A 23,316-nucleotide genomic window follows, 5' to 3' on the forward strand; every position below is an offset into this window, starting at 1 on the left:
TGCAATGCATATCAATTGTACTTGTCAATGGGGAACAGTTGAGAATAAGTCTGGCAGCCTTTCTTTGTGCCACTTGTAATTTTCTTATTAATTGTTTAGACGCGGATGACCAGATAACTGAGCAATAATCCAGATGACACAAAACCAGAGAACGAACTGTTTGACAGAGCAGTGATGAAGGTGTGGGATCCTCTCAGCTGCCGGCACGCCAAGGCTGCTGAACATCGTTTAAGATTCTCCGGGTCAATCCAGTGTGCCGTAACGCCAATAAACCCTCGCCTTCTGACCGACCAACAGTCAGTTGTAGTAGCAACGTATTCGACCCCCTTCATTGCCTCAGTCAGAGCTGCTTTCATTTTGTTGAAGCCACCTTCAATCTTGGAGGCGAGAGTCACCCGGGACATCATTTTGGCATTAGGGACGAGGTCACTGACGAATTCTCTGAAGGGTTCCTGCTCAACTATCGAGAAAGGCCGAAGCCCATGTACAACATACTTCACAATGGCCTTGTCAACGGTCTTCTGAGGGGTCATGGACACGGTCTGCGTTAATGTGGTCTGCTTGCTGCTGGGGGTGGGTGGTCCACTGGCCCTTTTTCGTTTTGCTGTGGTCAACTCAATGTATTTTTGAAGATGGTGTGGATGCTTTCTCTGAAACAGACAAGAAAATGGAATTAAATCATTTGTCAACACCCACAAACAAATTGCCTCACCCACAGTTATACAAAGACTGCTTCAACACTTTTAATTGGGTACAGAAATGGGGGGGGGGGGGGGGATACATTAAGTCAAGTACCTACAATGATAAATTTGGTATTGGACACATTGCAATAATAGTAGGCCTAATATGTTATTATAACTTGATTCAGTAATGGCATTAAAGTTTAAAATAAATAAATCAGTCATAGTATTATTTTGTTTAAAATTACTGTCCGGCAGTACAATTGAGATAATTGAGACAGTATAAGTCGTTTGACGCACCTGGGATTTACCACGAAAGTTTGACTATTTGAATGTTCAATACTCAAAATTCAAACGGGAGTAGATTGCTATGTGTCACACATTAGCTAGCTGATAGCATACCAGTATCCACTGAAATTCGACAGTAGCTTGTGTAGCAATTCGAAAAGACTGCAAGGCTATGGCACCAAGACAGCAGAAGCACAAAGTGTGCTTCAAAATTTAAAGTAGTACATGTAAATGTTTTGTTTTTAACACGCATGCCTTTCGCTTATTAGTTTCACGTGGCCATCATCTTCCTTCCCTAGACCCAAAAGGCTAAAGCCTGCTACAGCCATGTGAAAACGAAACACTGCCGCACACAAAATTAATTTCTTCAGGTTATGCTCAGAATTCCACATAAGTCCATGTAATGCCCATCATATAGATATTGGACTACATAAACTTCATAAAACACACTTACCTCAATATGTTTCTTCAGGTTGGACGGAGAGTTCCTGTATGACAGGATCTCCACATTTCTTGGAAGACATAGCAGGCACTTCATCTGGTAGGACGAATCCTTGACATTGGCATATGAAAACATAGTGTTCAAATAAGGCCACGGGTGCTCGTCGGGTTGTGGTTCCCCTTTGTCGAACTAGTAGTACTGCTAGTCGACGCAATCCCTGTCTCTGGCGTCTCCTCTTCCATTGTAGGGCTTAAAAGTGCTGTTGATTGAGAGACTTGCAGGTGTAGCTAATCGGGTAGCCATACGCTAAGCAACAAGCCCAGGGCATGTCCTAACTTCGCTGCAGTCAGTCAGCAAGGGTGGGGCGGAGCTAAAACGCTGTTTCCTTTTCTTTCTTTGTTTGTTTTGTTTCTTTTTTTGTAACGAGTAACGAAATGGAACTTTGAAAATATATCGGAGTAAAAGTATGCAATTAAGCTCGGAAATATAGTGAAGTAAAAGTAAAAGTTGTCAAAAAAAATTCAACTCCTGAAAAGTGCAAAGTATCCCAAAATATACTTAAGTACAGTAGTGAAGTATTTTTACTTCGTTACTATACAACACTGATCGAGATACATATCAAATCGTCTCAGTCAGTGAGATACACACCCCTAGTGAATATGTATAGATACTTTATTATACATTCATACTGTCCTGTAAGTCTGCTTGATTTTTGACAGGTTTGAGAGTAATGCACTGTGTGAAGCAGGAAATAACAGTGACAATGAGCAACAGAACGATGACATGCTGCTTTGTGATGACAATCAGCCAGATGAGCAGAGAGATGATCCAGAACAAGAAAGTGACATGCCAAATGGTGGTGTGGCTCTAGAATCATGCCTGCAGCCATGTGATGTTTCAGAGGCAGAAAGAAATAGTCCAGTTAGCTTTTTCAGAACACCTAAACTGGAAGCCATGGCTTTCCCTGTTCAGTTTCCCACTGGTCAAAACACACTAGATGAAAAGAGAACTATTAAATTAACACCAAGTGGTTATTTCGAAACAAGGCTTTTTGGTGCTGATGATCGGTTTACCAGAGACACAAACTATTTGTTCTTTGCACAGTTTGTGACTGAGATTCATCTAGCCACTTCGAGTATGACAATACAGTTAGGTAATGGAAAACCTTTCACTAGATATGGATGTAAAATAACATCAGGAATGTTGCAAGATAAACAAGAGGTTGAGAAACTGGTGAGAAATAAAGACACAGTTAGATTTATGCAGCCGCTGAGAGGAACACCAGCCTAATGGGACAAAACAACTAGAGATCTTTTTGCCATGATCAGACAACTGGGAAGTCCAACATTCTTCTGTACATTTTCTGCAGCAGAAATGCGATGGCCTGAAGTGACTGAAGCAATAAAAACTCAACAGGGTGAGGAAGTAAATTTTGATGAGCTTGACTAGTCCACAAAGTGTGACATATTGTGAAGTAATCCTGTGACCACAATGTGCATGTTTGACAAACGTGTTGAGGCATTAATCAGAGACTTGCTTTTGTCTCCTGCACAGCCCTTGGTAAAGTTATTGACTTCTTTTACCAAGTGGAATTTCAGCACAGGGGCAGCCCACACATTCACATGCTTCTTTGGTCAGAAGGAGCACCTGTGTTTCAGGAAGATGATGATCAGCTGATCAACTGTGTGTGATTTTGTGTCCAAGTACATCACAGCTCAGCTACCTGACCCACATACACAACCTGAACTGTACAGAAAAGTCACAGAAGTGCAAATACACAGCAAAAACCACTCAAGGACATGTTTCAAAAGTGCTGTTTTGGATTTCCCAAACCACCCTCCAGAAGGACAATGATAACAAGACCTCAAGCAAGTGATTCACTGGAACTGGAAACAGCAAAGGCAAAGCTCAGACCACTGAACATGCTGCTGAATGACCCTAAAACTGCCTCTTTGCATTTAGATCAGCTCCTGGCTCAATGTAATTTGACAAACGATGAACATCAGAGATGTCTGCACGAGATGAACCAATCCAGCACAGTGATCTTGAAGCGTGATCCCAAGGACTGCTGGGTAAATCCATACAACCCTTATCTACTCGATGCCTGGGACGCTAACATTGATGTGCGGTTCATACTTAATTACTATAGTTTAATAAATTACATCTTCACATATATAAGCAAGAGTGAAAACTGTAAGTGAGTATCTCAAAACACTCATTCAGAACTCCAACGGAGAACATGTCAATGAATGTGATGAGATGAGGGAAATCATGCAGGCCTATTCCAAAAAGAGAGAGGTCAGTGCCCAGGAATGTGTGACTCGTGGATGTGGAATAAAGATGAAGAATTGCTCACACAGTGTTGTATTCATACCAACAGATGACAACCCACTGAGAATGTGTCGCCCCATGTCATACCTAGAGAACACAACATCAGAAAGTGTAAGTGTGTGAATGATATCTTTGACAGACAAATACAAAGCCAGACCTGAAACACCAGAGTTTGAGGACATGTGCTTGGCAGATTTTGCGTTTACCTGCAGATTTGTCTATGGCCAACAGAGATTTGGTAAAAATGCCATGCCCCTGCTGAATGATATGGGATTTGTTCAAATAAGAGACACTGATAAGCCTGCTGTCATCAGATATCCCCGCACATCACAGAAAAAATACCCTGAGCTGTTTTATGGCAGATTTTCTGAAACTGTACGTCCCTCACTGAGCGGAACAGGAACTGAAAAAACACTTTTTACCCACATACAAGTCTTTCTACAACAGTGGCTGGGTTTATCTACCAGGTTCTAATTCTCGTCAGTTTGCGAAAAGTATTGTCAAGAAGAACAAGAGAGAAATATGAGAAAAACTGAAGAAATTGAGCATGCACTCGAAGAGTTTGACCAGAACACTGTGCTGTTGACTGCTTTCACTGGAACTGCAGCCTTTAATATATCAGGTACGACACTGCACTCTCTACTCAAGCTACCAAGAAGCCTGACACCACCATTTCAAGGACTTGGCAACCAACTGGATGAAGTCAGATGTGAACTTTTAAATGCTGAAATTATTATCATTGATGAAGTGTCCATGGTGTCAAAGCCCCTTTAGCCTATGTGGATGCAAGACTAAAACAGATCAAAGGCAGCCAGAGACCCTTTGGAGGAATGTCAGTACTTGCTGTTGGAGATTTCTATCAGCTACCGCCGGTGAGACAGTCCAAACCCCTCTGTGTGCATGACCCACGTGAGATTGACTTATGGCACAACCACTTTCACATGATAATGCTGACTGAGATTATGCGTCAGAAGGATGATGTTGCCTTTGCAGAGATGTTGAACCGGATGCGTGTGAAAGGAAAGTCAGATGAGCTGTCTGAAGCAGACAGAGCTTTGCTGTCGCAGGCCGTCACTGAACCAGCACTTTGTCCAACCGATGTACAACATGTTCAAATGCAACAGACACCTGTCCTACACCAATTTTCCACTAATGGCAAACAGAAGTGGCAGTGGAGTTGCTGTTTATGTGAAGAACCATCTTCGAGTGTGTGAAAAACAGTACATACATAATGTAACTGACCTTGAGTGTTTGGTTTTAAAAGTTGAAGCCCCAGTGAGTGCCTTGATTGCAGCTGTATACAGACCTCCAGACTACAGTGTGACGCCATTCCTGTCAAACCTTGGAAGCCTTTTGGACTCACTAGAGGTGATGGACTGTTACATGCCACAGTGTCTGTGTGGTGCTGTGATCTCCTGTGCCCAGGTTCTGCCCCTCCCCCCTTGCAGGTTGCAGTGATTGGCATCAGGTGGAGCTACTCTGCAATCAGGACCTGGTGCTTAAAAACCTGGAGAGTGCAGCTGATCAGGCCCAGGGGGCCATTCGGCAGACTACAAAGGGACTGGGTCAGGGGAACAGATTGGGCACACACTTGTTAGGTTATTTGCAATTGTATTAGTTCACACTAGGCAAAGGAGTGCTGACTCTCTGTATGTTCATTTTAAGGAACTTAAGGTAGACAGCTATAGGTTTTTCTTTGGTCCATTTCTTTTATTAGTTCTGTAGGTAGTTGTTAGGCTCCCATTTTGGGAGCTCTCTTTTTGTTGTATTTCTTTCTTTGTGTTGAGCAGCACTCGTCGGCCCTGTCGCCTGTTTTGATTTCCCTCATTTTGTGTTACTTGTCACTTTGACTACTGGTGTAAATAAATAATTGGTTTTAACTGGTTTATGTTCCTTCCCTTCTTCCAATCCCGAGCTAAGGGACGTAACATGGACTGTCACCCCATCATTGTTTGTGGCGATTTCAATGAGAATCTCCTGTCCAATGCAAGTAAGCCAATACTGGAACTGTTTCAGTCACGGGGATATACACAAGTCATCACTGCTGCAACCACAGAGAAAAACACACTGCTGGACCTCATTTTCATCTCTCAAACACAGCACTGTCTCCATTCTGGTGTCCTGAAAACATATTGCAGTTATCACAATCCTGTGTACTTTTTAATATCCTTCAACAGATAATAAAAAAGACAGTTGAGTTTTAAAGATGAAGAAAAATGCAAAGGACTTGTCACTAAACTAATATTTTCAGTGCAGAGGTTAAAAAATGCTTTTGGACAATAATACACTGATAATCTTGTCATCTTTTTTTGGTAACTACATTGTTGTTGTAATTTAACTGTCCTTGTAAAGGAAAAGTAATTATGCAGTCACACAACATATTGTACATATGCATATTATGTTTGGTAATCTAAAATGTTCAGGATAATGGTGTTATTTTATAAGTGACATTTTAAGGCAAGTTTTCAGGAAAATTATTAATATTATGCATCATGATTTTTTCAGGTAACCATATTGTTATGAGCTATGTTTCTGACACATTTTGGCCTGTGCAGTTATCAAGGGTGGGTTTGGGACAGGGTTGGTAACTGCACAGGCCAAAACTGTTTCAGCAGCTGTATACAGCTGATAGGTGTACTGAAGGTTTTTCACATTTGTTTAATTAACCTTTGGCTAATGTAATCCCTATTGAAAAGCAGTCATAAGCAGGACTGTAAATTGGAAATTGAGGGTATTATCTTGAGAATGCTCATATTGCATGACTTGGTTAGATGAACCTCATCACATTATTTGATTGGGGATGGTTACACAAGTGATACCATGTTTTTGAGAAGAATTCTTAAAAGCCATGGATAACCCAGCTTTTGAATGAGGCTCAGTAAACTGAGCTAAACATCGTGATAACACACAATGTTGACATGACTGTCAGTTCAAGGAAACTGGAGCTTGAAGCCATAAAATTAATGGGTGTGTTAGCCTCAGACTAAAAACTATGTGAAAAGCCTTTTATGGTAGGGCTGAACAATGTTGTCAACCACTGACATTGTTGCATCTTTGGTTACTGATATCCATCAAATGGTAGTATTTATACATACTTCTAATGTCAAAAGCTGTGTTTTGACACACTTGCACTCTTCCTTCAGGAGGAGTTTTAGGCTTGAAATGTGTTAAATGGTGTCATTGCTCAATCCTGTTGCATTGCATCCCTTCAATATTTATGCATTATTTGCTAGGAAAAAAATTTGCTGACAGATTTCAGTTATGCCTTAACTATACATTTCTTGCACATACAGTACATAATTCATAACAGTGATGGTGACACCAAATATTGTTAAGGCCTGCCTTATAAAACTATTTCAAAAAATGTTTGTGTAACTGGAATGGATGGATTTTGGTTCTGCAAGTACCTTTTTATGTATTTTCCATGTACTTTATTTATTTATTAGAATTTATATTTTTTTTACAATATTTATTGACATATTTATCACTTATTTGTTTTACTGCAATCTGAAGGGTTTTATAAAAAAAAAAGAAAAGGTACAGACAAGTCTATAATTTGATCTAACTTTACTTTTTAGTTTTATTTGTTTAAATGGGTCCCACTCACAGGTGAGCACACTTGGCTTGATCAGTTGCACTATCACCAATCTGATAAGAAGCAAATCAAAATGATAGAAATTATACCAAAATTCACTCTCGTGTCTTTGTGAATTAGCTGAATTTAGTGGGAAACCTCTGTCATTTCTTTGTTTCATAGTGCACTCATAGTTAAGATTACATCAATACATCCCAAATAAATAAATGTTTACCTCATTCCATTTTGTTAATATGACTTATAGATCTTTTACGACATTTTGAAACATGTACTAATTTCTGTGTTTATCACTACATTATTGGTGCACAAAATTATTTCCAAATAAAAACATATTTCTGATGAAGTCGTCTGTTTCATACTTGATAATTGGGACCAATGTCTTGTAAATGCATTCATTTTTTCAAGTAACTGCATGTGGCAAATACCGCTCAAATTTGTTCCCCACCACTGCTGAACATTACAATTACATTAACGTTATAACATATTACAGCTGAGCCGTAAGGTATTATTAGTAACATATTGTTAATGTCATGGCAAAGATTTGCTGCGTGCAAACAGAACAGAAACCACCTTCAATATTAACGTTATCTTTTGCTGGCATTCACTAGCTAACATTCGATATTAAGTTACCTATATAGGCTGCAGGCCTCCAACCTCCACAGCTGACAGGAAACACGTGACCTCCACAGCCAAAGATGTATATTTTTGTTTTTTCCCATTTGAAGGCCACATTCTGCATAATCACTATTTCATTCTTAAGACATTAAAAAATAAGCACGTCAGACCCCGATTTTATTAGTTTTATGCATTCTTGAATCCATTCTTTTATCGACATAAACAGTACACCTAATATCTCTTTTGCAACCATTTGGGAGGCACTCAAAGCCTACCTGAGAGTAGAGATGATTTCTTTCTCTGCCTATCTGAAGAAGAGGGACACTGAGAATAGAGAGAGACTATATCAGCAGATTTCAGATCTTGAGCTGAGGTATGCCTCCTCTCCCACAGCTGAACTTTACAAGGAGATTCTTACGGCTAAGGCAGAGTTTGATTTGCTGACTTCAAATGAGGTGGCAGCAAAGCTACAAAGAACCAGATACAATTTCTATGAATTCGGAGACAAACCTAGCAAGTTGCTTGCGCACCAACTTCGCCAAATGTCATCTTCTCACCACATTACTTGGATTAATACACCCACTGGTTCTACAACTGATCCCCTATTAATTAATGATCAATTCAAAAACTTCTATAGCTCTCTCTATGCACTAGAGAAGGCAGCAGACACCTCATCCTTGAAATCTTTTTTTCAGCAATTGGATATTCCATCTATTGATCCTAAATTTAAACTCGACCTGGAAAGGGCCATTACAATTGAGGAATTATCTTCAGCTTTGAAGTTAATGCAAAGTGGCAAAAGCCCTGGCCCCGACGGCTTCCCTGTTGAATTTTTAAAAATATTCTCTAGGAAGCTGTCCCCACTCTTGCTTACTGTGCTGAATTAATCTCTTGAGAGAGGCCAGCTTCCTACAATTTTTTACCAAGCCTCCATTTCGTTAATCCTGAAGAAAAACAAAGATCCCCTTCACTGTGGCAGCTATCGCCCAATCTCTTTACTTTGTACTGAAATAAAGCTACTAGCTAAGATTCTTGCTCACCAGCTGGAATTAGTACTCCCCACCGTTATTTCCACAGATCAAACAGCGTTCATTAAAGACACCCATCTCATAATATCAGATGCTTATTTAATATATTGTATCATCCTTCCCCTTCTAGGTCGCCAGAGGTTATAATATCTCTTGATGCAGAGAAAGCATTCGACTGAGTTGAATGGAGTTATCTTTTCGAGACATTGATTAGATTTGGTTTGGGTGAAAATTTCCTCACTTGGATTAAAGTATTGTATGCAGCTCCTGTGGCATCAGTAAGAACCAACAATAACCACTCTGATTATTTTCCACTCAGTAGAGGGACGAGGCAGGGATGCCCTCTTTCCCCACTGCTATTTGCAGCTGCCATTGAACCTCTTGCCATTGCACTAAGGTCAAATAAGGATGTGGCAGGTATCGTTAGGGGAGGTGCTGAACAAAAGCTGTCTCTTCATGCAGATGACTTATTACTTTATTTATCAGACCCAGATAAGTCTATTCCCCAGGTCTTGATGCTGTTAGACACATTTGGTAAAATGGAAATAAAAAAATAGGATACAGGCAAAATCTTAACAAAAGTGAACTCATGTCAGTTAACATCTCAGCTAAGAAGGTACTCCTAGAGCAGCTACCCTTTAAGGTTGCTCAGGACAGATTTACCTATTTGGGTATTTGTGTGACAAAAAAATTTGACAACCTATTTAAGAACAATTTTACTTCCTTATTTAGCAGAATGAATCAAGATTTCCAACGCTGGGCCCTCCTTCCTCTCTCATTGGCAGGTCGCATAAATTGCATCAAGATGAATCTTCTTCCCAGATTTCTTTACCTTTTTCAATCCATCCCCATTTTCATCCCTAATCACTTCTTTCAGAAAATAGACAGCAATATTTCCCAGTTTATCTGGGATAAGAGGAAGCAAAGATTGCGGAACGAGATTTTACAAAAACCTAAGTGTCTGGGTGGCATGGCACTCCCCCATTTCCAACTCTACTACTTGGTCACTAATATCAGCTCCATGTTGTACTGGGTTAAGTCAAAATATCTAGACTCAGCTCCTGCTTGGCTTCAAATAGAAGCAGATTCGTCTGCCCCATCTTCCTTAGCTGCCTTTTTATATCTATCACTCACAGATAGAGTCCCCTTACAGATCAAAAATAATGTCATGTCTGACAGTATCAAAATTTGGAAACAAGCTACCCGCCATCTTGGCCTCCAGCAACCTCCCCTTAGGGCCCCCCTCCATGCCAATCCACTTTTTCCCCCATCCTTGCAGTACACAGACAACGTATTTGCCTCCTTTGAGCAGCTTATCAATAGATTTGGTATCCCTAGAGCTCACCATTTGAGATACCTTCAGGTCAGGGACTTTGTACGGAGGCGATACCCTGGCTTTCCATCCATACTGCCTGCATCTCCTATAGACTCTTTATTAGAGCTTGACCCATGTCTCAAAGGCACTATTTCCAAATTGTACAAGAACTTGTTTGAGCTGCAGTCCTCCTCAACTACTGTCTTAAGAACTGTTTGGTCTCAGGAAATAGGCGAAGACATAGATGACTCAACTTGAGAGGCTATTCTGTATCGAGTTCATCATTCCTCGATTTGTGCTAGGCAAGGACTGATGCAATGTAAGATAGTCCATAGGGCCTATTGGACCAGGCGTAAATTGGCCAGATTTGATCCAAATATCGATCCAACATGTATTCGATGTCATAGAGGCCCTGCTGACCTAATTCATTTGTTTTGGGCCTTACGTACATTCTGGAATTCAACATTTAATACACTCTCTCAGGTGTTTTTACTGTCCCTCGAGCCCTCACCTATCCCTTCACTATTTGGCGTCCTACCGCCAGATTCCACTGTACCGACATCCCAACGTGACTTCCTGGCTTTCTTAACTCTTTTGACCAGAAGGTTAATTCTACTTAAGTGGAAATGTGTCTTTCCGCCCACATATTCAGAATGGATTGTGGATGTTCTTTTCTTTATGAAGCTGGAAAAAATAAAACACATTTTGCGCAGGACCTTGTCCAAATTTAATTCTATTTGGCAGCCTTTAATTAAACATGTAGAGCACAAGCAGCTGCAACCCCCACCCCTTTGTCTAACTGGCTACATTAGGTGTCTGACTTATAAATATTTTTTTCTTTTTTATTATTATTATTATTATTTTATTACTATTGCAATCCCTGTTATTTATATCTTCTGCTATTATTGGATCACATCAACTGAAGCCAGCACAAAACCAGTTTTATGGTCATAACTGTTTGCGCAATGATATAATCTGATACAAAGATGCTTTTTTTATTATTATTAATTATTCATTTGTTTGTTTATTTTTCCCTGTCTGCCTTTGTTTTTTCCTTCATTTTTAGCATATGTTTACGTGTCTGTCTGTGTGTAGGTATGTGTATGTCATGTATACTCTTCTTTTGTTTTTTGTTGCTGATTTTGTGATTGTTTGGTTGTTTTCCAACAGTCTTGTATACAATTGTTTTGTCTCCCTCTGTTTTCAATGTATAATGATAAAACACTATAAATTAAAAAAAAAATAAATAAATAAATCAGCACATGGATAAAAATAATAGACAAAGTTTATTTATGAAATATTTTAAAAGTCTATCGACTCAAAAGGCAGTGAGTGAAATAACAGTGAATTGTAGTAATATGTCTTAATGATGGAAGTGGGACGGGGCGAAGGTGCAATTTAAAATATTATGTGAAGCATTTAGCCTTTTAAAATAGATAATGAATACATTTTGTGGATATATGCTTTTTTTTAATTCGTGTGCAAATTGCAAGTTTTAAGAACCAAACCGTGAAAACACATAATGTGGCCTTCACGTGAGAAAAAACATGACAAAAAAGAACATTTTCCGCTGTGGAGGTCACTTGTTTCCTGTCAACCATGGAGGTTGGAGGTCTGCAGCCAGGTAGTATTTTGGGGAGAATTTTTTTCGACAGTTAGCTAACCTAACAGTTTGATAATGTTAAAGTTTTTAAGTTAACCAAGCATTACCTTTGGTTATTAACTTAACGTTACAGAAAATAAGAGGGAAATGCTTTTCTTACCTGATGCTCCAGTATAAGAAGTGTGAAGTTCAATTCATGTTAATCATTAAAATGGATCTTGCCGGCTCTTCCCTTGTGTCAATATTCCAGTTTATTAGTTAGTTCTTTTGTTCTCCGTTGACATCCCACAACTCAAATTAGCTCAAAATAAAAATATGGCAAGCAGATGTAAATTACTCCAGGTATAGATTACAAGTGGACCACCGAGTCGCCCTGATGCCGCGCCCACACACCCACTGAAACTGATACAAACAGATGTAGTTTCAAATGAAGGCGCACACAGTTGTGATTGGCCCGTTTCTTTGACTGACATCCACATCAACCAATCATGCGCAAAGCAATATTGCGTGACAGCCAAGAGCAGTTGTCTCAGCGTGGTATTGAAAATGTGATTTCAAGAGAACAAATGAAATGTATATTTAATTTTATTTGTTGACTGTTATATTTAATTAATTAGCCAAATGTCTTTTCATTCCTGTGTATGAAAAAAATTTAACAAAGTAAAATAAATAATAACAATAAATGATAACAAATAATAATAATAATAATCATAATAATAATAATAATAAGAAGAAGAAGAAGAAGAAGAAGAAGAAATTAGCAGTCACACCCCCTTATGGCTAAAGGTTAGCAGTTAGCACTAAGGGCAAAAGTTCGCTTGATCTTGATTTTCAGTGTGAACCACATGGATAACTGCTTTGTGGTTGCCAAGCCTTCATAGCAATGTTGCTTTTTGATCCTTCGATGTTGGCTCTTCCTATCATCGTGAAGCAGAATTCACCAAGCGTTGGATTGTTCACCCACTAATAGGGAACGTGAGCTGGGTTTAGACCGTCGTGAGACAGGTTAGTTTTACCTTACTGATGATGTGTTGTTACAATAGTAATCCTGCTCAGTATGAGAGGAACCGCAGGTTCAGACATTTGGTTGCTGAGAAGCCAATGGTGCAAAGCTACTATCTGTGGGATTATGACTAAACGCCTCTAAGTCAGAATCCTGCTTAGATGGAATGACACCATAGCGCTGCAAAACTTCGGTTGGCCCCGGATAACCGGCTTCGGTCGGTGAGTAGCGCCGTTCATGACAGGGCTGGGGTGCGGCAATAATGCTCGTGCCTCTTCTATCTCGCACCGCATGTTTGTGGAGAATGTGGTGCTGAATCACTTACAGACGTTTTGCTTTTCCACAAGGCAGGAGGAGGTTGCACCATTCCCGGCGGCACTGCAATACCAGGTCGATGCGTGGAGCAAACGGAGCGAGCCCCTTTTTCAGCTCCCGGTGCTAAAAATCCCTTTAATATGTTGTCCCCTTATAGGGGACGTATCAGATATTAAGCTGATAAGAACAGATTTTTTCTTTCGAAAAGTTTTATTGACACATTTTCACATATGTCAGACATCTTTACATTTTCTTCTTTTTTCCATCAATGACATTTTGTTTTGCACACTTTCTTTATTTTCTATTCATTCATTTTAAGGGTGAGTGAAAGGCATTTTATTTTCCATGCATTTTTCCAAGCACATTAAAATTGGATAAGAAACATGTCTAAAAACCAGTGTAAAAACAAGTCCATTTTGTGTAAAACCATTTCTTCAAAGTTGAGTTTTCTGAGGCCTGTTAAAATGGTTTGTAGTTAAGACATGTTTAAAACAGTGCTTGTGTTTGTGTGTGTGTTTTTAAAAGTCCATTGATACGTTTTATGTGTCAGTCCATATGTGTCTAAAAGGGAGTGCAGAGGTTGAAAGAACATTTTATGTTCATTGTGCAGGAGCAGGGTGAGTCCCTATCAATTCAACCTCACTCCGCTCCCCCAAGCCTTTGCTCTCTCGGGATCCTGCTGTGGGGCTCAGAGGAGATCCTCGCCCGATGCTCCTTCCCGGTCCTGCCACTCCCGGAGAGTCAGGCCGCTGCCGCCGCCGCCGCTGCTGCTGGGACCTTTTCGGTGATGTGGCTCCAGCTCCTTCATCCGAATGGGCACAGAGGTGATTCTTCTTTGTGGCTGTGTCCTAGGCCCGCCACCTGCAGCTCCGGCCGCTCGGACCGTCGCTGCTGCCATATGGAGCACAGCCACGGGGGGGATCTGCTTGTGCTTCCTCACCAGCAAGTTTCTGGAGGTCCAGGTGGCGTCCACGATGGTGGCGAGGGTGAGCCACTGCTTGGTGAAGACAGGTGGTGGAGCGTCTTCATGGCTCACCCCATACAGCACTAGCTGTGCTGTAAGGACTTCCCTTGCTGGCAAGTACGGGAGTTGCCCACGGGTCCTCAGCAGCGCTGCACTCCCAGAGCAGGTGCCTCACCGACTCTGGCGTGCCACAAACAGGTCGGGGGCAGGTTGCGTTCTTCGCCATGCCTCTGGAGTGCATTACAGACCTGACCAGGAGGATCTCATGGGCCACCATCCATGACAGTTCCTGGAGTTGGTTTGGGAGAGCGGAGTGGTTCACGTTGCGCCAAACCGTGGAGGGCTCGCCGAGTGCGAGGCCGCGCACTGGACTCACTGGCTCCCGCTCCTGCACAACAGATAAAAGCAAACGGTGGTTGGTTAAAATCTGCAACTCCTCCTGCTCCAGGTTAAAATGCTTTAAAAATGTGCAAATAAAAGCATGTGCTGGTGGCAGGTTAAAAGACACAGGAACTTTAAGATCAGTGGGTAACAATTTCAGTCTTCTCAGGTATGTCCCCATCCAGAACCGTGTCATTGCAGCTGTCTTTGGGTTTCTGGATGGGGCTGTAGCGGCTTTAAGCTGCAGGGTGGTGTGAAAGGATCCTAAAAACAGGTACAGGTCTGGCACTCCTTTCCCTCCTTTCTCCTTCGGCCGCTTCATGACATATCGTTTCAGCCTTTCCCACTTGGATCCCCATAAGAAATAAAAGATGGCTCATTCCAGGTCTAAAAGCACACTCCTAGGAGGGGTAAAAACAGAGCTGACAAGTAAAAGCACAGGTAAAATCACTGCTTTTATGATTAAAATTTTGCCTTCCATTGTCAGTCCTCTAAGTCCCCAGAATCCTAGTCGTTTCCTAACTTTCCCTACCACATCCAGCCAATTTGTACTTCCACCCCCCTCCCTGTCAAACTTTATCCCCAGTATCTTCTGGTCAGTCTGGGTCACAGTCAGGGGGAAGTCCTGTCATGTCGGTCGCTGTCCATGGGCCATAAAATTGGGCTTGCGTTTTGTCTTTGTTCAATTTTGATGCAGAGGCCCGCCCAAACCAGTCTGTCAAGTCCAGCATCCTGTTGATGGATAAAAGGTCAGTACAAACAAGGTTAAAATCGTCCATATATAAAGGCACTTGAAAAGGTACTGGTGCGAGTAGGGGTGTCTGAGGGGTGTTTGACTGGACGCTTCTATTTTAACTGGCGCAACTTTTCTAGTCTTTCCACCGCTGGTTTATCTGATCAGGAAACTCACAGACCAACTGCAGAGAAGCTGCGTGTGGAGGAGACTGTTGTTAATGACGGAGTTTATTACAACAGAAACTAACGTGATGGTTAATGACATCATCACCAACCAGATGCACTTGCAAAATTAAACAACTGTATAAGGAGGCCTATACGTAAAACAGGAGAGTCTGTGTTTCTCTGTGAGAAACTTTCAGATCTTCTCACAGCAGAGTGAACAGGTGAGGGAGGAGAGGAGGGCAGACTGATCACTAATCAATCACTGATACCGTTGTCCTCTCGGACTAATTAAAAAAATAAAAATGCCAAAATTGGTGACAAATCAAATCTGGGTGTCCACAAAAATAAAGTCTTTGTGTGAAACACTGCAGAGTGTAACATCGTGCTGTTTACAGACAGTCTGCTGTCTGTAGTTTGACAGAGAGACAGAGGGTCGTGTTTAGAAGGGAACCCTAGACCCGCGAAAGATCGCGCGAGTTTCGTTATTTTAGTAGAAATAACGAACACAAATCTCGCGAGAGTTGTGCAAATAAAAAGTTACCTTCTAGACACAACCGAAAAAGGTGTGCAGCTCCAAAAATAGAAAATCATGTCGTGGTGTCGATGTTTTTAATGTGGCGGGCCGCCATAAATAAAACACTATTCACTGATCCACAGAGAGTCACTTAAACACTGATCACTGACCTGCTGTGATGGAAAAAATACTCACATTCTTTACTTAGGTATTTTTACATTGTGGTATTAGTGTTTGTACTTAATTACAATTTAAATATTTTGCATGTTATTGTAGAACTATCAATTCCTTCTGAACATATTCAAGGATTTATTTGTCACATGCTTGTAATACTAATGCAAGACATGTAGTGAAATGCAGTTGCAATAAATGAGGTGTGTGTGGCGGGGGGGGATATATACATGGAATATGTGTAAGGACAAGGGAAGGGTGCATGATAGGGCTCGCGTGGAGGAAGGGGGCCTGTCTTCAGATAGGTCTGTTAATTGTTGTTGCTGATCAGGCCTAACACCACTGTGTCATCAACAAACTTGACAATGGAGGTATTGCTGTTGTTTGCTCAACAGTCATGTATTCAACACACTTTTTAAAAAAATACCGCGGTAATACCGAAAACCATGATAATTTTGGTCACAATAACCATGAGGTTAAAATTTCATACCATGACACCCCTAGGTGCGAGACCCGATCAAAGGCTTTCTCAAAATCTAAATTTAAGACTATTAGCCGAATGTTTCTGTCTCTCGCATAACAGATGGTGTCTCTGATCAGTACGAGGCTGTCGGTGATCTTCCTCCCCGGAACGGCGCAGCCTTGATCCGGGTGGATCACCTCCCCTAAAACCAAGGATAAACGACTCGCTAAAAGTTTACTAAAAAGTTTGCAGTCTACTTTTAAAAGAGTCACAGGTCTCAAGTTTTTAAGGTCAGTCTTATCGTCCTTTTTATGTATTAAAGTTACTATCCCTACTCTAAATGAGTCTGGCAACAGGTCGAGTCTTTCAAATTCGTTAAAAACAGTTAAAATATCGTGTGCGATAAGATCCTTAAAAGTCAGATAAAACTCCAGGGGAAGTCCATCTTGACCAGGGGACTTCCCCTTCTTAAAATGTTTTAAACAGTTATCTAACTCTAAAAGGGTAAAATCCTGTCTTAAAAGCACACCATCTTTAACTTTGTTTTCAACGAATTCTAAAACCTGTTCAGTAACGTTTTTGTGTGTTATTTTCTCATCATACAATGTTTTATAGAATTCTTCCACGGTTTCTTTGAGTTCCTCTGAGCTTGTCGTTAAATTTCCCTCTTTATTTTTCAATTTTGTCAAAATTCCTCCCTTACTCATTATTTTCTTAAAAAAGTACCGTGTACATTTTTCCCCTTCTTCAGTTTCTCTTTCTCTACTTCTTAAAATGACCCCTCGACTCTTAATTTCTGCAAATTCTTTCAGTTGTCTTTTGATTTCTAAAATTTCATTGTTAAAATCAAAACCCTGGCTTGTTAATGTAAAATAGCGTTGCATTCTTTTCTGCAGTCCCAACATGTGTCTGTCTGCCCTATCTTTCTTTTTCTTACCTGACTGCCTAAAGAAAGTCCGGGTCCTCTCCTTCACCATTTCCCACCAGTGTGCTCGTGTTTCGTACAAGTCTTGAAGGGTCTGCCACTCCTTGTACTGCTCTCGGTATTCCCTAACTATCTCCCTATCTTCTAAAAGAGAGCAGTTGAGTTTCCACAGACCACTTCCTACAGACACACCCGAAGAGAGTGATAGGGTGCAGGATAGCATGACGTGATCGGAGAAGAAAACAGGGGTTAATCTAGCATCGGTGGGCGGGCAGTTGCGTGTAAAACAGTAGTCGATGCGAGAGGCTCTGGCGCTGTCACCACTGAACCAGGTGAAGCCCTCCTCTCTGGGATGCATGGTCTTAAAACAGTCGACTATCTTAAAATCCCTGACTATTCCCTGAAGTAAAACCGATGTTTTATCTATTTTAAAATCCTCCCCTGCATTTCTTCTATCTTTCCTACTTGAAACACAATTAAAATCTCCTCCTACCACTAATGGGACCCTACCTAACATGTGGGACTGCAGTTCTTCTAAAAGGTCATACCTGTCGTTTTTGTCATCAAAACAATAGACATTAAGAAGGTTAAAATCATTGTCCATAAAGGCAAGGCGTGCTAAAAGAGCCCGCCCATCCCTCACCACAGTGCTGCCCCTCACCGAGATCAAGGGGTTTTTAATAAGTATGGCCACTCCGTCTGATTTATTTTCATTTGAACAACTGAAAAGGGAGGTCCCGGGTTATGGGGTGCCAAATGTAAAAACTTGATTACAGTTTTCAAATTGATATATTTTCAATATTTAGTTCATTTTCTTCACATTTAGCTCACGTTACACACATTTGAGACATAAATTATTTAAAAATTTCGTTATATGTGAACAAAAATGAAATATTAAATCTAGATGTTAAATCTATATCTAAATGTTAAATGTTAAATCTAAATGTTAAATCTAAATGTAACTGCTAAATCTAAATCTAAATATTAAATCTAAATTTAAATGTTGAATCTAAATGTTAAATCTAAATGTTAAATCTAAATCTAAATGTTAAATCTAAATGTTAAATCTAGATCTAATTGCTAAATCTATATCTAAATGTTAAATGTTAAATCTAAATGTTAAATCTAAATGTAACTGCTAAATATAAATCTAAATATTAAATCTAAATTTAAATGTTAAATCTAAATGTTAAATCTAAATCTAAATGTTAAATCTAAATCTAAATGCTAAATCTAAATCTAAATATTAAATCTAAATGTTAAAGGGGACCTATTATACTCATTTTTGGGCCTTTGTATTTGATTTTGGACTCCTATAAAGCAGCTACACACGTTCACCTGCACAGAAAGCTTTGTAGATCTTCAGAACTCTGTGCCTCTCGCTGCATCTCTTCCTTTTATTTTCTGCATCCCGTGAAAACGGTCTGTGTAATTTACTCCACCCCCCCGGCCCTCCTCCATGTATGCCTCCCACCGAGCCCACTCCGCTGTGATTGGTTACACTCCCGAGGACTTCCGAAGGGCTGGCGAGCACTGCCGAGCCCCTCCTCCTCATTTTGCCGATGCGGCACTAAACAACAAACTTAATTAAACTGAATTTCTCGTTTCAAAATGTCTAAATTTCAAATACAGCTGTATCCCGAATCCAATCCAGAGATAGCGACTGGACAGCCTGAAGTTCCTCAAGAACAGAGGTTACTTCAAGACATCTCTGAATGGTAAGTAACGTTACTAGTAGCTTGTTATTGTAATTACGTGCTTACCTGTGCAGCGTAAGGATGGATTTCATTTTTCTAATTGAAAGCCGTTTGTACAAATTACGATATATTTTCCTGTCATTTACATATTTCCATGTGCTAAAATGCCGACAGAGGTTGAAAATGTCTACTGTAAAGAAGTACCTAAGGTAACGTAGCAAATTTGATTTGTTGTGTCTTATATGGAAAATGTCAGTTCACTGTTAAAAACCTGATATAACTAAAATATCTCTATAGTTATTAATCCAGTTACACAAACTAATAGGAACATGAATGACCTGGTGTAGGCTAATTCCTGGCTGAATGTGCTATTTCCCACAAAATGTTTTTTTCTTTTTTCACACAGGTTGTAAGAAGAATTAACCAAGAGCCAAATCCTCCAACATGCATGACTGTCCATCCAGGCTTACAACCAAATTGTTTAAATCCATATACCTTACAAAACATAAACAACATATACAGAGCAGACTATGGACGTCTGGACGTCTTCATCTTGTTATTAAAGTTGCTATTACATTTAAACAAATATATTCCTCTATCTGTACAAACACGATACAAAAGTTCAAAACAATTAGTTACTCACATCAAGACAAGTAAAAAAGTTTATTTACAATATAAAGTGAACTGTAACCATGTGTACATAAAAAATACACAAACAAATGTGCTCATGGTCGACTTATTTCTCCTGGGATTCACAAGTCGTAGCTCTTGTATGCAAAGGTCATCACCAGATCCAGCAACATCTGTAGAACACAAAGAGTAAAAGAGTAATTAATTTGTGAAATGATGAGGGTCTTCTTCTCTGTCCTTCAGATGTTACAGGCATCTTGCATACAGCAGCTTTGTAAGCTGGTGTTGGGGATACTTGGGTTGACACGTCAGGGTCGTCATCCCATTGTGTGTTGTGTGCCAGATATGCCAGGAGTTTCCTGATCCATCTGGCCGCTATGTTGGCTTCCGCTGGCCACCCCTTGACTGAATCGAGAGACATGTCTGGCGATGACCACCTCCTTCGATGGTCTCTGAAAATGGGCACAGAGGTCCTCTGGGATGGGTATTTCTTTGAGTTCCTCTGTGTACTTGGTGGGGTCCTCAAAAACTTCCTCCAACACCAGCCTCATCAGGTGGAAAATGTTTACATATTACCGGCACATTTTTTGCACACTTATTTGTTACTGTCTCCAAATGGTGAATGTTGTGTCCTAGTTATTTTATAATCTTACCGCAGTTTTGGCCTTTTACATTTCTGTACTTGAAAATTGTCATTAAAGTTTTGTTTTGTACTCACTGAAAGTTGGCTTTGTTTTAACTGGCTTCGCTGTCACTTGTCCCTTCTTATACTTTTGGAAGGTGACCTTGTACACGGCTTTGCCCTCCAAAGTTGATGCTTGTTCCCTTTGTGCATTTTCATTGAAATGCATGGCAGCTAGGTACAGCCTAAAAAAAAGGATAAAGCCTGAGTCTATAATTGAAGTCTGTAAAAAAAAAAGCATGTTATAAGGCCAATGAAGGAGAAAACAAAAGTTTATAGTAATATGAAATTCTAAAACAAGAGGCTTATTGTTGTACATGACAGTTAGCAGATGCAATAAACTCTGATAATGTTATTTACCCCAAACATAATTATTACCTGCACAGCATTCCAATGTAGGGGAGTACAACATTCTTTGGATGACACTAGGGAAAGACTCAAGTGAAGAAGTCTGATGGTCTTTACTGAGTTTTTCCACATCCCGGAGAACTCTTTTGTTGACTAGTACTTTTTCAACTTTGTACAGGGGCAGTGTACTTAAAATGTCAGAAAGACACATTGAATTGGTGAAAGTCCTCATTACAATTGTTCTGTAACAAAAACATCTATTTGGTTGGTATTGCATATTCTTAGTATTTTCATCATGTTTCTGTAGAAGCTATTATGAAGTCCAAAATACTTGATACATACATGGCTGAAACCACTTGCTGGGGTCTGTGGAGACTTTGTCAGCATGAAAACACTTCGGGTACAGTGGATCATTATGTGAATGGACATCCTGAATGTGATTTATGATGGACTTCCATTTTGCTGCCTTCTCTGGTCCAGATTTTGAAGACGCAGCGGTCCAGTACATGTGGTTTTTAATTGCAGGCAACCACCTCAGCAACACTGCACGACAGTTGTTAGTGCTTGCAACTTTTTGTATAGGGCTGACAAGACAGAATTGTACAACATATTTAAACATATGCACAACTTTGAATCAATGTTATGTGTTTCAGGCAATATTAATACTATACAAAGGTTTCTAGTAATTACCTTTCTCAAGGTGCCAAACATCATAGTACTGGGTGACCCCACGCTCCCTCAAAAAATTTTTGCACCTGTGTTTGGTGGTCAGTCACAATGTAATCCACTTTTAAATTGTTTGATCAAGGCCTCTTTTTAGTCCTTCTTTCTCTATATGTACACTGCCACCCATCTCCATTGCTCTGTTGATGCAAAAATATTTATGCACTTGTTTACATTACGAAAAAAGGAAATGCACACAGATCTTGTTGACTCTCCATGTAAATGAAAGGTTACCTGTACAAGCTGGATGTCGATTATGTTGTTGTTGTCCAGGTGCATCAGGGTGTAGCTGCCAAATTTTGAGTGTCCTTTTATGTATGAGAAAATTATACATAAATAGAATGAATGAACAAATACATTAGTTGCACTTTTATGTTATCACCAATTACCAAGCACAATACTAAAAAGTAAAGCCTCACCTGGCGAGTCTGCTCTCATATCTCCACCCACTGCGATACTGCTTTCCTGTTTCAGAGTCTGAAACAGAGTCTGCTGATCCTTTTTCCATTTGTGGTTTATTGCGGGTTCAAGAAGATTCCGGGCATGCCTCCTGAAGGTGTCATATTTAAACATCTGGACATTCATGGATTTGAATATCTGGAAAACATAGAAAATAAACATGTATAACTATTTCAGTATAAAACAAACTACATGTTTTTTTGTACACCCTACAGTTGTCCACCTGAATGAAGGATCCACCAGAAAAATAAATAGCAGCAGACATTTGGAGATTTCCCACAGGAGTGTTTCTTCTCAATGGCTGGCTCTGCCATTTTCTGGTATACTGGCAGTTGAAGCAAAGCTGAGTAAAGGCCACATATGTCCCCAGTCTCTGTGGCTGCACCTGGCAATCCCGCTTGCACACCGGACAGGTTTGGAATAGATCTCTCAGACAGCTCTCAAATACAATGTACTTTGTGTCATTGTAGTCTGTGGTTGACTCTATTTCACTATCAGGAAAAAAAATCCTCAATTATTTACATAAACAGACCTAAAGTTGAAAATTGTATGCTGTATTGGCATCTTACCTATTTATAGATGGCTCTGTAATGGAGTCACCGGGTTCGTATGTTGAGTCGTGTGGAACAATAGTTTCTTCTTCTGTGTCCTCATCCTTGTTCTCGCTCTTGCTCTCTTCAAATTCAAGGCGTGGTCTCTTTGCTGGTCTGACACCCTGTAAAGGTGCAAAACCCCTCAGTGGCGTGGAAGAAAACTGAAGCCCTGTGTCCAGCTGTGTAGTCTCTGTGCCAACATTCTGGTATGAAACAGTTGCTTGCGTCCCTGATGAGAAAGAAAGAAAGAAAGAAAGAAAGAAAGAAAGACAGAAAGAGAATTAATTTAGTAAATGATATTGTGATGTAAGTAAATATGTATGTTTATTTTTCTACTTTATAAAGGAAAATAAATGCTATATCTGACTCTTGCATTAAATAATACTCATTTATTGTCCTAATTACATACACACCTTTGCTTCTCACGTGTTGTTTCAGTGTACCATAGGCCAGCTGTGTGGCTACAGATTTTGTAGATGGATACAACAACATCTTTATGCCAACAGATACCATATGAGGGCTGAACTGTGTTTCATGAGATTCAGTAGATGCAGGCTCCGTTTGGCTTCCCATGTGTCTGTATTGTGGGCTTGTCAGGATCTTTTGTGATGTACTCTAATTGGGAAAGGAAAAAGGCCAACAAACTTTAGT

General features: G+C 40.2%; 1 protein-coding gene and 3 pseudogenes across 1 annotated transcript; all 4 read right to left on the reverse strand.

Annotated features, from left to right (window-relative positions):
- Positions 1-95: 95 nt before the first annotated feature.
- On the reverse strand, positions 96-2,015 carry LOC146325790 (uncharacterized). The gene is made up of 2 exons (XM_084719893.1): positions 1,423-2,015; positions 96-650 (listed from the first exon to the last, which is right to left on the reverse strand). The coding sequence occupies exons 1-2, from the start codon at positions 1,543-1,545 to the stop codon at positions 96-98; spliced, it is 678 nt and encodes a 225-aa protein (XP_084576019.1). The 5' UTR covers positions 1,546-2,015.
- An 11,238-nt stretch (positions 2,016-13,253) lies between these two features.
- LOC146325791 (U2 spliceosomal RNA) lies at positions 13,254-13,427 on the reverse strand (annotated as a pseudogene).
- A 476-nt stretch (positions 13,428-13,903) lies between these two features.
- On the reverse strand, positions 13,904-16,593 carry LOC146325792 (uncharacterized; annotated as a pseudogene).
- Positions 16,594-20,177: 3,584 nt separating this feature from the next.
- On the reverse strand, positions 20,178-23,157 carry LOC146325793 (uncharacterized; annotated as a pseudogene).
- Between the last annotated feature and the right edge of the window lie 159 nt (positions 23,158-23,316).

This window comes from Lutjanus erythropterus, chromosome 6 (genome assembly GCF_056507025.1).
Source record: "Lutjanus erythropterus isolate fLutEry1 chromosome 6, fLutEry1.hap2, whole genome shotgun sequence".
Lineage (NCBI taxonomy): Eukaryota > Metazoa > Chordata > Actinopteri > Lutjaniformes > Lutjanidae > Lutjanus > Lutjanus erythropterus.